The following is a 15,082-nucleotide window of genomic DNA, read 5'->3' on the forward strand; positions in this document are numbered from 1 at the left end:
CAACATTGTTTCTTGCTGCTTTAAGAGGTAACTGATGCCAAACCTCATTTCGTTACTCTATACTTGTATATGTGTAATGACAATAAAGTTGAATCTCATCTCATCTCATAAGTGTATCATAAAATGTGGTCATTGTTGCTTTAAATTAGGATGGACCATGTGTTTTTGCTAGTCTCCATGGTCTCTCCCCATGTGACTGGGCCCCAGAAAGCTTTGCCCTTTATCCCACCATTATGGGTGGCCTTGTATGTATATATATATATAACGCCTCCAGATTGTAAATGTTTTGTCTTTGTGTCAGCAGTTTTGTTCACTTTGTCCATTGGTGTTGACCCTCACTTGTTCGCTGGAGTAATAATCCAACAGAAGAGTTGTATAAAGTTTCAGACTTGATTTCTTTATGAGTTGATAAGATAAGATGGATCACCTTCTCTTGGTGTGCGTGCAGATACAGTCAGGCGATGACAATAACTGATAATACAAGGAGCATGGGCAAATCATATGAGTGAAGGGCAGGCGAGCAGATAAAGAGAGGATCAGAGACTGTCACCCACACACTCAGAAGATTAGATACAGCAGTCTGGGTGTAAATCATCTGAAATGCTGCTGCTCTGCCTCATTGTTTTCTGCCTCGTTGGCGTCTCTCCCTGTGGTGCTGCTCCAACATGGGACACTTCAAGATCCTCCAACATCAGGAACAAGCTGCTGCTCATCTCCTTCGACGGTTTCCGATGGGACTACGACCGAGACGTGGACACCCCAAACCTGGATAGGATGGCCCGGGATGGGGTGAAGGCTAAACATGTCACACCACCCTTCCTCACCATCACCAGCCCTGCACACTTCACCCTGCTCACAGGTATTCTGAAAAGATCTACAACTGTTATAGTTGAACTTTGGGATTGTTTCATCTTCATTTGTCTCTTGAAAAAAGCTGTTTAAGGCTGATGGATATAGAGAGCCATCCACACAGGCAGGAAAGTTGTCAGTCTCACATCTTATGAATCTTTGAGAGAGATGCAGAGATCAAAAGTTCAAACTCAGGTCCATTACGTTCAAGCAGCTTCTATCAAAGATGGAGATAGATGTTTGATAATGGTCGGTAATAAGTTATTTGATAAGAACAAACAAACTCCACAGGAGATAATGTGCAGATAACATTGTCTGTACTGCACTTTGTGTTTTTAATGTAGGTTGTGTTTATTGTTTGAGCCTTGTCAAAAGAGAATTCACTGTTGGGATAGACAATCAAGTTTATTTATTTTAGTAGGAGAACATATTAAACACGTGACTATGAAAAGATATTTAGTTTAAGGAATACTAAACTATCAAAACACTGATCTAGTCAGTAGTGATCCTCATCTAGCAGTGCAATCTGAGATATAGAAAAATTAAAACTTTAAAACTACAAAACCAAAGGCAGTTGAGGATGTAGAGGAGTACAAATTCAGAATCTTAATTAAAAACTAGGGCTGTCAAGGGATTTTTTAAATGTGATGTGATTTCAAAAGTTAATCATGATTTATCACATTTTCTATTGCATGTTTAGAGTTCCATTATTTTAAACCAGTTTCTGTTCTTCTTTTCTTATAGTTTGTCTTGTCTTAAGCTAAGGGTACTTTACTTCCTGTTACAATAAAATAACATTTTATTTGGAAGGAAAAGAAGAAACTTCCGATCAATGTTTACAATAATACTTAAAAACAGAAAAATAAACTTGACACAGATATAAAAGTAAATGAAAATAGCTCAAGCAATGGTAACAAAGTGATGTTTGATGTCACAAGGTGGCTATTACTCACTCACAGGTCGGGAGTTTTTTAAAGTGAATTGTGCCATTCAAAGGCTTCAAAGATGTTTTCCATCACTGCGAGAGCTGGACAGTGCTAATAGTAGCTCCAGAAATCAGGCAGTGCACTTGTTGTTTTGTTGTAGTTCTGGGGGAGGCCTTGGCAGTTTACTTGTTGGGTACTTCAACAATCTACCTTACTCTTGTTGTAAAGTATCAATCCAGCATTGCCACAGCTAACAGGTCAAGACCCACACATGCTGTAACGACAGAGCAACGCTTTATTTTGAAAAGAAAAAGCCCGCGTGTGAAAACATGTTCAAAGTGCACAGGGAAAATGCTCAGGTATTGATTTTCAGCATGTAATGTTAACTAGATTAAGTATCAAAGCATTTTTGCATTAAAGTGTCTAACCATGGCCCCCCGCTAGCCTGTGTGCGGGGGGCCATGTGGTTGGTGCATGCGCCCCATGTAAGGAAGATCTATAATCCTCCCAAGTGGGCGACCTGGGCTCCAATCCGTACTGTGGCTCCACTCCCACAAATCATTATCCACCTTCTCTTTCACCAATTGACAACTCTACCCACTGTCCTATCTCTAATTAAAGGTATCAGAAGTACAAAAATAAACGCTTAAATAAAAGTGTCTTATTGGGACTAGTCATTAAGATGCAGACGTGTCAACATGACATTTTGACTTAAGAATGTGTCTCGACAAAAGTCATTTAAGCACCCAAGTTATCTCAATGTATTATGATGGAAACCTGAAATGCTGATCTTGAAAAAATGAATGTCTACACAAGATATTGGTTTCCGACAAAACTTGGAACTCACCAATGTTAGGATGCATCCTCTTGTTTTTGTTCTTGTCATGTTCATCAACTGTTTAACTTGTATTCTATATTTATGTTTTTCATCAGGACGTTACATTGAGAATCATGGTGTTATCCACAACATTTGGTTCAACACTACCACTCAGGAGAAGAAGCAGTACTACATGACCCAGTTTGTTGATTCCTACTGGGATAATGGAAGCTTGCCCATCTGGATAACAGCACAGAGACAGGTTAATGAGATTTAACCATCTGTTTTGGACAGTTTTTGTTTATCTGCCTACCGACATTAATGTGGATGGTGCAACAGCTGCATGGGGGTGAAGCCAAAATATTTAGAGCATCCAATACTGACTGGCAGCATTATTAGTCAGAAACCATGCCTCCTCCGTGTTTACAGATGAGACATGAGTCAAAGTTAAATACACATCAATACATTTTGTCAAAACAGGAATCTGTCATGGTAGTTATTATCATGCCGATTTATGTTGAATTTTCATTTAAATTAGTTATTAGATGTGAAAAAGAGCAGATGCAGTGTCATGATTGTCAGCTCTGTTGCAGCGTTCTTAACTGGATTATCAGAGTAGAGGAGGAACGGCAAGAGAAAACATGATCAAAACTGACAATTCAGTCATTGAACTTTCCATAACCTTGAGTGTCTGTGGCTCCACTAGCCAGCTCCTTTCAGCATATGTCTTGTCTCGAAATTACATCACCAATACAATATAGCCAAGTGGTCTGATTTGGTTTAGTACAGTTTGGTGCAGTAAACCCTGACCAAACGTACCCTTACACATCACTAAATCACAACAGTGCTACATAATGTTATCAGCCAATAAATTCATTTCAATTCTTAGAAGTCATCCATGGGCCGGTGCTATGCGCTGACATTTGTCTCAGAAAACAAAAACAGCCTAGAAATGACTCTATCCAAATCCACAGGATATTTATAGATGCAGCGGTTTGTGTCATTTATTACCGCTGTTGCACAGGATGTGAAGATTCTTTCAACCGATCAATGGACTGTAGTGTGTCTAGCTCCAACTTTTTGGGTTGGATCGGTGGCACCCCAACAGAAGGGTACCAAAAAATGGGACCCAACTTTTGACAGTGGAAACGCCAATAAATGCGTACCGTACCAAACCGAACTGAACCAGACTGCTTGGTGGAAACGGGGATATGTCAGCACCCATTTTGAAAATAGATGGGAACACGCTGTCCATATTAATTCAGTCCTTTGCCTACCTGAAATACTGTATTCCTTATGTTTTTGTATGCTCAATGCTTCTTTAAATTACTCACAATCATCTTATAAGGTATAAAAGGCGACTTTCAGAGTCAATGTCCAGTAGATGTCACATTTGAGCACCAGTCTTTCAAACCATAACAAGACTGTCCCTTAAGCGCACCGCCTCCCTTACTAATGGTGTTAACCATTACTTTCCATCGTATTGCAAGTATTTTATAGTAAGAAAAGACTTATCTTCGGTTTGGAAAGTCTGTTGGTTCTCCTTGAATTTTAGTCTTGCAACAAAACTCTGTCATTAAGCCTCTACTAACAGCATCCCTGAGTGGGCGGGGCTGTCCCTCTTCCCAACAAGGCCGTAGGGTTAAATGTTGGACAGGGAGGGGTTCACATGCCTCAAGCCTCGGAGTGAAATATAGACACACCTTCCGGTCCTGCATCAACACAGAGCCAAATACAACAAGCCCAGAGGGCGTTTGACTTTTAGAAAAGCATAACTCACCGATATATTTAGATGTTTGATATCCGCTATATTAAAGTTTAAAATGTTGCATATTATACCCTTTAAAGGACTAGGTTGAAGAAACTCTATCTTAATGTAGGTGTGTTTCATATTCTTCCAGGGTCTGAAGGCTGGCTCTTTACATTTTCCTGGCACTGCAGCTACATACAGAAAAGAGATTGTGAGGGTTCGGCAAGTGGAGCCTCGTTTCTTTGATCATTCTAACGAGACAGATTGGCAGCTAAATATCGACAAGGTGGTCGGAGAGTGGTTCCACCAACAGGACCTGGACTTTGTGTCTTTGTACTTTGGAGAACCAGATTTGGTAGGTCACAAGTATGGACCAGATTCCCCAGAACGCAAAGAGATGGTTAAGCAAGTGGACCGAACAGTGGGCTACATACGGGACAAGATCCAACAGCATGGCCTCACAGACAAGCTCAACATCATCATCACTGCCGACCACGGCATGACTACAGTTAAACGAGGAGGAACAGTTAATGAGATCATCCTCTCTAAGATCCCGGGCTTCAGCTTTAGAGATATCAAGTTTCATCTGGTGGATTACGGTCCCAGTGGGATGCTGCTTCCTAAAGAGGGGAAGCTGGAGACGGTCTACCAGGCTCTGAAAGGAGGGCACCCTCACCTTCATGTGTATAAGAAAGAGGAGATGCCTGCTAGACTGCACTACAGCAAACATCCTCGACTCCTGCCCATCATTCTCTTCGCTGATCCTGGATATGTAATCAATGGGGTGAGTGAATGCACTTTTCAGTTTTTAAATTTGCTCAGGAGATAAGGTCTGAAATAGTTACTTTACATAGTTTGCACTTTGTTTTTGTCTCCATACATAGTTCTTGCCTGTACAGTTCCACAAAGGAGAGCACGGCTTTGACAATGAAGAGATGGATATGAAGCCATTCTTCAGGGCTGTGGGTCCGGATTTCAAGAAAAACTTGGTGTTTGCACCCTTTGAAACTGTTCATGTGTACCCACTGATGTGCCATCTATTAGGAATGAAACCTGAGATCAATGATGGACACTTGGACGATACTAAAGGCATGTTGGTCCCCAAGATAAACCCAGAGGGAGATGGCAATGGTAAGAAGAGTTGTATTTTATTCTGTGTGTCATAAACGTGTTTTACTCAGATTTTCTACAAGGCTATTCATATCTGGTCAAGTCAACCTTAATTCAATCGTGCCAAATTTTAAATGTCACTCTTGCCAGTGTTGCTGTTGGTTCTTGGTTATGAATGTGTGTTACTGCATTTACCTGTCCAATGAAATCCACCAGATTGTGTAAGGTGGATCCTTTACCTGGTTTGGTTCCTGCCCCACTTTTACTGATCCTGCAAAAAGCCAACCATCTTCATAACACTCCCCAGGTGCTCTTAATTTTCAGTCCAGGCATTAACTGAGGTAACTAGCTAACAAGTAGGCAACAAATAAATCCCCTTTCAAAGTGGTAAAAACTTGTTAGGAAACAACTTAATCACAGAGTTTGTTGATGATAGAGCAGCCATCAGAGGACTTTGGAGCCATAATCAGACAATTTTGTTATACAATTGTGTTTTGTTTTGTAATCAATGGGGCAAAATCCCAAGGAACACTTTCTTGAAGTTTGTGAACTTTTAACTAGGACCTGACATCAAGTCAAAATCTTGGAGGATTGTGTAAATTATCCCTATAAAGTCATGTCTTTAATCAATTTTTAGAACAGCTTAAATTGCTTTGAAATGTTGTGTTCATAGAATTGAGCACAAACTTAAGTTATTTGGCAAACACTTATCACTGGTTACAGAAGTTGCCTCTGGCATATATGAAATATCAAAGCGGCAACAAACGGTGTTGAAAAATGAAGGCAATACGGATGTGGCAAAAACTGCAGTTCTTCAAGTGTCAATTAGAGGCTGGCTGCCAAAGCCCACAAGCCCCTTTAATACCCATATTAAAGATAAGAAGATAAACTTTATTGATCCCCCGTGGGGGAAATTTGTGCATTACAGCAGCTCCAGAAAACAGGGGACGGGAATATACTTATTAAAATAAAAATAGAAGTTAAAATCAAATCAAACATATTTACATAATTTAAATAAAAAATACAATAATGTAAAATTACACAGTAACTAAGGGATTGTTCTTAAAAAAAAAAACACACACACACAGTGTGTAGCATGAGGTGGTGATGTTGTTAGAGAGTCCGATTAAACAGTCTGACAGCAGATGGGATGAACGACCTGCGGTAGTGCTCTGTCTTGCAGGGTGGGTGTCTGACACATTAAAATGCAAATATAACAAAAGATTAAGTATCAACCCAGGTATCAGTCCATTAATCATTTACCACATTTATTAAGCCTCAGAGCAATTCATACATTTGCATAAATAGGAGCACCGGTTTGCGAGAAGGCTTCAAACACCTCTTTGCCTTTACTGGATTGATGCAAAGTTACATCGAGATATAATTTTCAATATGGTGACCGCCATTGTTGGGTTCATAATGGACCCAATAACCAATGGGTGACCTCAATGAGACTACGTCCATGTTTGATACAGTTTATGGAAATGTAAACAAGTGGGACCATACATTCGTCTACATAAAAACACAGAAGGCTCTCTTAAAATCTTAAATGACTTTATGAAGTTAATCTTTATGTTGTGGCCCTAAGTTACAGTTTTAATCTCTGTTTCTGACTAGTCCATTTTTTCTTCAGTTTTGTACAGATGATGACAAAAATCACTATGCTAATAGTAAGACATGCTGCATCATTTTTTGGAGTCTTAATTTTCTTACTAAAAGTCGAAATCATCAACACAGTCATAAAGCTGGCATCCAATCCACACATATTGACTTAAGTGGACTGATAAGGAGCAGATGATAGACCTTTGACTTTTCCTGAATCAGCACTTCTCTTAGAATGACATATCAGAGTGGTCATATATTATATTGTGCAATACTACAGTAAGTAAGAGTAAGGCAAGGCAAGGTAGTTCCAGATTCGGTTGTAGGGGAGGTTTGTTCCTAACCTTCCCTTTCGCAGCTGTCCACGGCTGTGTCCCTCTAGATACAGGGGTTGAGGAGGCACTTTGTAGGGGAGGTAGTGCAGGCCAGCCAGTCTCATCACATATCTCAGCTCGCTGTGCTCTGCCTGTTATCCATCCTCCCATTTCCCAGAGAAATTATTTATTCTTTGGCTTAGCACCAAGAGAGTTCCAAGGAGGACTACCATTCGTAGACTTATTAGACAATACAGAGCCCACCTTTGTCATTGTAGAGGTCTCTGTGCTCCTTAGCTGGGTTTTAGCTTGCTCTTGTTAGTTAGAGTTAGTGGTAATGTGGTGTCATTCCCTCACAGTCCGTTCACTTCCACATTTACTTCTAGGCGATTCATCTTTGTCTCCAGCATTGCAATTATCTGAAGAAGTTTGTGGTAATCATCCTTGGAGAAGGGAGGCATCTTGTTGCTGATTAGCTTTAGCCTTGTACTGCGGCACAGGCTTGTGCTCTTGTCAGGCCACAGTCATGCAGCGATGCAGAGGTCAAAATATGTTAAAATATGGCTAAAGACCTCCTGTATCTATCAAAAAATACATCCTGATGATTTATAAATGTCCAGGACCGGCTGTCGATTAAATTAGGTTTAGAAAAAATAAGATATCAGCAAAAGAATGTAAGCAAAGCAGAGAACAAGAAGAAAAGCGTCTGCACTGTAAGAAAGCAGGAATTAGTACCTGTATAAGTGACTGTGTGCAGAAAAGATCATCACTAGAGTGCATGACCAACGCTATTGATCATCACTAGAGTGCATGGCCGACCTTCTAAATAACATTTATCTCAATAGCGTCATCTTGTTGTTGAGTGTCCCCAGCTATGTTCGTTTGCCATATGGTTAACTCTCTGCTAAGATGTTCTTGTCTGTCTGCTCATCTAGAAATGGATACCCAGTTCCAAGTGGTTATCGGCCTGTCAGCAATGGCTGGGTTTCTGGTGCTGGTGTTCATAGCAACAATTTCTAATGCCTGGTGTAAAAGGAGCAGAGCACAAAATAGGTAAAATGCTTTAATCATGAAGATGTGTTTTTCTTTCGTTACACTCCCCCAGTTAAGCCAATCTTGTCTTTCATTACAATGCTACAGTCACTGTTATCTCACTAATTCTTCTTCTCTCTTTCGTCAGCTCCAAACTCGAACTTACTGCTGGTGAAGAAAGGAAAGACATGAAGCAGACCAGTTTCTAAGAATCTAGTTTGATTATTATGTTGGCCTCCATTTCAAAGATATTTCTTTTTTTTTTTAAATAACCAATGTTGGTTTATATGGGGTGCGAATGTAATAATTTATCAACTTGTGAATATTTCTATATCTAATGCATGACAAAATATGGCACGTATACAGTATCTCAAGATTGCATTTTCACTATTTATACATTCATAAAGATTACAATCCAAATGCAAACTAAGGATTAATATTGTAAAGTTTAGTTTAGATTAGATTAGCTTTAGTTTAGATGAATGTTTAGCCTACTTCTTTTCACTCACTATGAATTCTTTATGATGTTGACGTATTATTCAGAGCTGCTTTATAAGCATCAGTGTTTTATTCTATCAGCTGTATATTAATAGCAGTTAATCCAAACATGGCTTCATCCTTACTGTTTTCTTTACTTTTTTTTTATTAGGTTTTCAACTTGAACAGTACAAATCCCTGTATGATGTACAAAAATAAAGCCACTGATCCCCCTCCAAACACTCTGTAGTCTCCTGCTTTACATTTCTTACATCCTTCATCCTTACATTTTGATCAGCTTTGTCAAAGACATCCAGTAAGTCAAATCACAATCAGCATCTTTTATTCACATAACAAATTATGAAGTTAAAATAAAAGTGATCGAATGACATATGAAGCAGAGTCAATGTTTAACAATATTAGAAAAAACATTTTTTCTAATAGGTACCTATCTTAAAACGAACCCGCTTTGATAAGTAGCCATCTGCTCCACTTTACAACTAAAAGGACCAATATGTTAAATATCTCCTGAATTAAATCAAAAAATGACCTTACTATATCATCAGGCATTAAAGGATCATGCTATTTTGAAGTTCTGGCTTATCTGACAACAATGCAGCAGCAAGTTTGTCCTCCTTTTTGAGGTTAGATTCCAGGCCAGAAATGTTTGTATTTGTTTTGACCAGAGAAGGTAGGCGATTTCAAGACACCCCTACAGGGCCGTTTTGGACGCCCCTCGGTTTGCCAGGTAAACGGAAAAAACCAACAGGTGTTACAATGATGAAGGCGAAAAGCAAACTGCTTCAGATATACCTGATTCCATACAACCTAAAAAGTCTTGGTCTTTTTCTAATAGGCTCCACGACAAGAAACGTGGTTAAACTAGGACAAATATTGGAGATGTAAAAATGGAGGGGGGATAGAGCGCTGGGAGGTTTCAAGAGCAGGTTACAAACTGAAGCTTCAGTGTCCACGGCATGGCAACCTTGCATGCATTTCGACTCAGCTCAGGGGAGACAGCTCTCTCCATTGTTTTGAATTTGGATTGCAGTACCCATTGTAAAATCCAGGTGTCAGTTACATATTTCTCCTTCAAATGCCAATTGAGAATTTCCTGTGAACTACTTCGGTGGTTCTCTCTTTGGCTAACTGAATAAATGAATAACAGTGGTGATGGTAATGCAAAAGGGAAATATTTTCACCATAACTAACGTATAAAAGATTTAGATTTGCTGCCGTAATATCTTCCTTTTATTGATGTTAAATAATGATAAATTCAAGGAGCTTTAGGAAAACTATTTTGGTTGGTGGTCAGCACCTTTCCTATATGGCACAACTGCAGATGTTACAAGTTCAGAATTATTCTCAGCTAACGCTATCACGTTTTCAGAAACACACACACACGTTGTAGAACCATAAAAAAGATATAAATCTTGGCTTATGTTTATGATTAGATAAGTGGTGACCAATGTTAATGGTGTTCCCTGACATTGTGTAATACAGTGTCATAATTTTCTGACTGAGGAGAAGGGGGGCACTAAGGTTTTTTTTCGGGAGTTTGAGGGTTGTTGTTATTGTCCATTAATGCTTGCATGTAAAAGAAAGCAGAGATAGATTAAAAAATCGTAATAAAGTAGCAATCTGTTCCATTCCGGGATCATTTCAACAAGGACTAAACTCTCGGTCATGCTGCTGCTCTGCCTCGCCGTCCTCAGCCTCACTGCCAGCTCTCCCTGTGCTGCCGCCCCACAGCGAGACTCTGCGATCACTGCGCACGCCAGAAACAAGCTGCTGCTCATCTCCTTCGACGGTTTCCGCTGGGACTATGACCGATATGTTGAAACCCCTAGTCTGGATAAAATGGCCCAGGATGGGGTGAAGGCAAAACATCTCACACCACCCTTCCTCACTATAACCAGCCCTTCTCACTTCACAATGCTGACAGGTAAAGCTCTTTGTATTAGCTTGTTTTGGTAACACTTTGAATTAACAATCACAATATTCACAATTTATTAGTTGCTTATTAGCATGCTACTTAGTAGCATATTGCATGCATATTAGTGCCCTATTCTATATGCCCATAGTCTATAGCAAATAGGCCATTAACTATTATTGATAGTAAGTTGTTGAGCATGAATTTTAACCTTATATGCTTTGCTTAGTATGGCCCTTATGAGGTAGACGTAAGCAAAAGCACATTAAGAGAATTGGTTAGTGCAATTCCTATTGGATTCATGGCTTTCCAAATAGTTTATTAATAATAATAATAAGAACGATGTCCAATCATTGGCTGGAACTACTTTTCATGAAAACAGAAAAGGGCCAGTGACATCAAAGCCACAAGTGCTTACCAAAAAATCTAAGGCTGATCTTTTCAAGTGCCTATCTTTTGTAGGAAGTCTACCAACTAAGAAAATTGCTTTTTTTATAAAGATAACTATGATGATAACATAATAATATACTGCTTAAACCGGTATGATGCTTTGAATACAACTGAGCCAAGGATGCATGTGTGAACAAATAGGGACACATTTTTCACTTGGGACTTTATCTGGAGTTTCTCCTGCCAGCCCCGTTGTATTTTTACCATACAGGTATGGCCATAGACTGGAATGCATGCGACCGGTACCATCCCCATGCTCATTATTCAGCTGCTGCATTACCTCTTCTGTTAACCAGTATGTTGTTCTCAGCTCTTTTTTGATAGTGTGATTCTGTCCAATACACATTGCATTGATATAAAGATGAAAATTGTTATTGTAGTGTTGTATAGCACTGTCAGTTGCTTCGTCCGCACGTCATTTTTGACGTCACATCTTCCTCACCATCCCCTCCTGTCAGACAGGGACATTCTTCCCCTGTGCGGTGCATGTGTGAACAACCAGATCAGGAGGATTTCAGGGGCAGTCTTCCTAAAATTCTGGAGAAAATTGTCCGGAGTGCTAATGTGATAACAGCCTCTATAGTAGTTCCTATTCCTAAACCTATTATCTTTCCTTTCAACAGGACGTCATGTTGAGAATCACGGAGTAATCCACAACATTTGGTTCAACACAACCACCCAGGAGAAGAAGCAGTATTACCAGACTCAGTTTGTTGACTCCTACTGGGACAATGGGACCTTACCAATCTGGATAACAGCACAGAGACAGGTTCTTGATCATCACCAATATACTTTTTACTTTGAAGATTTGCTGCATTATGTTGCTTATTTTATTCAATATTTTGTGGTTTTCCAGAAAGGACTTTTCTTTAAAATAACTTAATACATTTATAATATTGTTCCAGGGTCTGAAGGTAGGTTCTCTGCATTTTCCTGCCACTGCAGCTAAATACAGAGGAGAGATAGTGAAGTATCGGCTAGTGGAGCCTCCTTTCTACGATCATTCTAACGAGACAGATTGGCAACTGAACATCGACAAGGTGGTTGAAGAATGGTTCTACCAACAGGACCTGGACTTTGTCTCTTTGTACTTTGGCGAACCAGATTTGGCAGGGCACGAATTTGGACCCGACTCTCCAGAATGCAGAGAAATGGTCCAGCAAGTGGACCGAACAGTGGGCTACATACGGGACAAGATCCAACAGCATGGCCTCACAGACAAGCTCAACATCATCATCACTGCCGACCACGGGATGGCTAAGATCTTCCATGGAGGAGAAGTTAAGAAGATCATCCTCTCTAAGATCCCTGGCTTCAGCTTCAAAGATATCCAGTTCCAGCTGTTGGATTATGGTCCTGTTGGGATGCTGCTTCCTAAAGAGGGGAAGCTGGAGACGGTCTACCAGGCTCTGAAAGGAGGGCACCCTCACCTTCATGTGTATAAGAAAGAAGAGATGCCATCTAGACTGCACTACAGTAACCATCCTCGACTCCTGCCCATTATCCTCATTGCTGACCCTGGATACATTGTCAATGGGGTGAGAGTGACCATGTTGGAGCACAAAACCCATATTCAGTGAGCTATGTGCTGCAAAATGTTCTATCTAGTTGAAAAGTAGTCTTATATCAGAAACCCACCACATGTCCAGTTATCTTTCCTATCCTGGGTGTCTTGTAGCTTCTGTTGTCAATCTTTCTCACAAAGGTCTTTCTTTAAAGGTCATCTTAACAGAAATATTAAGGACAGATATACCTTGGAGTTGTGTTCCCTACATTTAACTTTAGTTAAATCCGACATCTCGTGTTTGAATTTGTTTCAAATATTTATTTGTGTGTCCAGGCTTGGACCTCATCATTCTTTGCAGTTGTATTTCGTACATGCAGAAGTCTGAGGAGTGATGGTATGATATTTTTAACACCCAGTCGGAGGCTATAGGTGGGGAATGACATGCGGAAAGAGGCCACGGGTGGAAGCGAGCTCGAGCCTATCGCTCGAGATGGGAGCCTCAACACATGGGACACGCGCCTTAACCATTGCACCACCAGCGCGCCACAGGAAACATTCTTGATAGTTTTAGAAATACATGTGTTCAAAGGGCTTGATAGATATACTTCTTAAATATATTGTCCCAGGCTTAGAATTTGTTGCCCTTTACCCTCTCATATTGGTGTCGTTTAATCTATGTATTCTGTAAAAAAATAATATATATATTAAATTTGATCAATAACACAATTATGTTTCATATAATTTTTCTGATTTCTTTGTCTATTCAGATTTTACCGTTGAACTTCAACAAAGGAGAGCACGGTTTTGATAATGAAGTCAGTGACATGCAGTCAATCTTCAGAGCAGTGGGACCGGACTTTGAAATAAACAAGATAGTAGGACCCCTTGACATGGTGGATGTGTACCCACTTATGTGTCATCTACTGGGGATAAAGCCAGAGATACATGACGGACAGTTGAATAAAACTGAACACATGCTGGTTCCTGGGAAAGACATAGGAGACAATGACAGTAAGTAAATGAAAACATTTACTTGTTCCTGCATTCTTGGGAGAATACTGTATATTATATATTTAGCTGAAAGTGTTGTAAGGTTGATTTCCATGAAATATCATTCCTACCTTGGTTTTGACAAAACGATCTTAACACTGAATCACTTATATCATAACTTTTTTACTGTATCCGCATTGTCTTTAATTTAATGGGAAGAATATGATTGAAAATCAGTGAGAGGGGGAAATTGGTTGAAAGTCTAAATCGCAAAAGAGGGTTGAAATGCTGGGCATACCACACGAAAAAAACAAAAACGGACCGGAATCTAAACTTAGAAGGAGGACATACAGGCTGCTGCATTGTGCCAGCACTTTAACATAGCATGTTTCCTTAATGTCTGATGAGATAGTAAGATCATGTTATGGGTTTATTCAGTAGATATCTTACACATTGCTCATTTAAACTAGCACCCACATTTCTACAAAAGGTATTGTTCAGTGATTGTAAAGGCAACAGCACTTTGAACCAGTCTCCATAAAAACTGAACTCTCAGATTCACATAGATAACATTTATTGAGAGACTCTTCTGATATAACACAGGCTGCTTTACGTTATCTACCAGCTGTAAAGCCTTATCTTATCGCAATGTGAAAAGGTTATTGTTGTTTCTGAGATCTCTGCACTTCTGCTCGACTCACTACGTAAATCTACCATTTTGTTTTGTCTGTTTTTTAACACATAATTTGCTTTTCTTGGCTGGTTGGTTGATTCATGACTTTGTTTGCATGTTTTCTGTTCGTTCCAGAGAAGAATTATGGAAAGGAGGCGATGATTGGCTTGTCAGCAGTGGTTGGGTTTCTTGTGCTGGTTTTCATCATCACCATATCCTACAACACGTGCAAAAAGACCCGTAAACAAAGGACCAGTGTGACAAATATGAGCAAATTCTGAAGAAGAAAAAACCTGCAGGAATGGACAAAATGAAAGTGGGAAGTGTACTTTTGGGGGAGAAACAACATAAAGAGTTCAAATATCTAATATCTCAGAGTTTAATGTCACTTTGAAGTGGTAATAGCGTGATTATTGTGAAATAAAAAGGCTTATGGAGGATTCATTGTCTTCTGCAATTTTTCTCTCATTATCTTAAGTTTAGATTCCACACATTTTATAACAAATTCCATCCTGTGAGCTCAGAGTCAAGGTAAGTCAATTGTATAGATAGCACAATCATCACTAAACAAATACCTGCCTCAAGCTTCAAGCTGATTCAATTTTGGACATGATATATATAAATATAGACTTTTACAAAAGTAATGCTGCTC

The 15,082-nt window shown here is 39.6% G+C and overlaps 2 protein-coding genes across 2 annotated transcripts; both read left to right on the forward strand.

Moving 5' to 3' along the window:
- Window positions 1-514: 514 nt before the first annotated feature.
- On the forward strand, window positions 515-9,122 carry LOC109996951 (ectonucleotide pyrophosphatase/phosphodiesterase family member 7). Its single transcript, XM_020651294.3, has 6 exons — window positions 515-859; window positions 2,709-2,854; window positions 4,494-5,126; window positions 5,227-5,473; window positions 8,304-8,421; window positions 8,549-9,122. Exons 1-6 carry the CDS (start codon window positions 601-603, stop codon window positions 8,607-8,609), a joined length of 1,464 nt encoding a protein of 487 aa, XP_020506950.2. The 5' UTR covers window positions 515-600; the 3' UTR covers window positions 8,610-9,122.
- Window positions 9,123-10,386: 1,264 nt separating this feature from the next.
- Window positions 10,387-14,870, forward strand: LOC109996953 (ectonucleotide pyrophosphatase/phosphodiesterase family member 7). Its single transcript, XM_020651295.3, has 5 exons — window positions 10,387-10,822; window positions 11,884-12,029; window positions 12,166-12,798; window positions 13,535-13,778; window positions 14,566-14,870. The coding sequence occupies exons 1-5, from the start codon at window positions 10,564-10,566 to the stop codon at window positions 14,709-14,711; spliced, it is 1,428 nt and encodes a 475-aa protein (XP_020506951.2). The 5' UTR covers window positions 10,387-10,563; the 3' UTR covers window positions 14,712-14,870.
- Window positions 14,871-15,082: the final 212 nt, after the last annotated feature.

The sequence above is a fragment of the Labrus bergylta genome, chromosome 21, assembly GCF_963930695.1.
Source record: "Labrus bergylta chromosome 21, fLabBer1.1, whole genome shotgun sequence".
In the NCBI taxonomy this organism is placed as follows: Eukaryota; Metazoa; Chordata; class Actinopteri; order Labriformes; family Labridae; genus Labrus; species Labrus bergylta.

What these genes read in the sequence shown, in the direction of transcription:
- LOC109996951 (XM_020651294.3), top strand. Translation starts at nt 601, where the DNA reads ATGCTGCTGCTCTGCCTCATTGTTTTCTGCCTCGTTGGCGTCTCTCCC. An exon ending in ACACTTCACCCTGCTCACAG is followed by an intron (nt 860 to 2,708) that starts GTATTCTGAAAA and finishes GTTTTTCATCAG; the next exon opens with GACGTTACATTGAGAATCAT. An exon ending in CCCAGAGGGAGATGGCAATG is followed by an intron (nt 5,474 to 8,303) that starts GTAAGAAGAGTT and finishes CTGCTCATCTAG; the next exon opens with AAATGGATACCCAGTTCCAA.
- LOC109996953 (XM_020651295.3), top strand. Translation starts at nt 10,564, where the DNA reads ATGCTGCTGCTCTGCCTCGCCGTCCTCAGCCTCACTGCCAGCTCTCCC. An exon ending in TCACTTCACAATGCTGACAG is followed by an intron (nt 10,823 to 11,883) that starts GTAAAGCTCTTT and finishes TCCTTTCAACAG; the next exon opens with GACGTCATGTTGAGAATCAC. An exon ending in AGACATAGGAGACAATGACA is followed by an intron (nt 13,779 to 14,565) that starts GTAAGTAAATGA and finishes TGTTCGTTCCAG; the next exon opens with AGAAGAATTATGGAAAGGAG.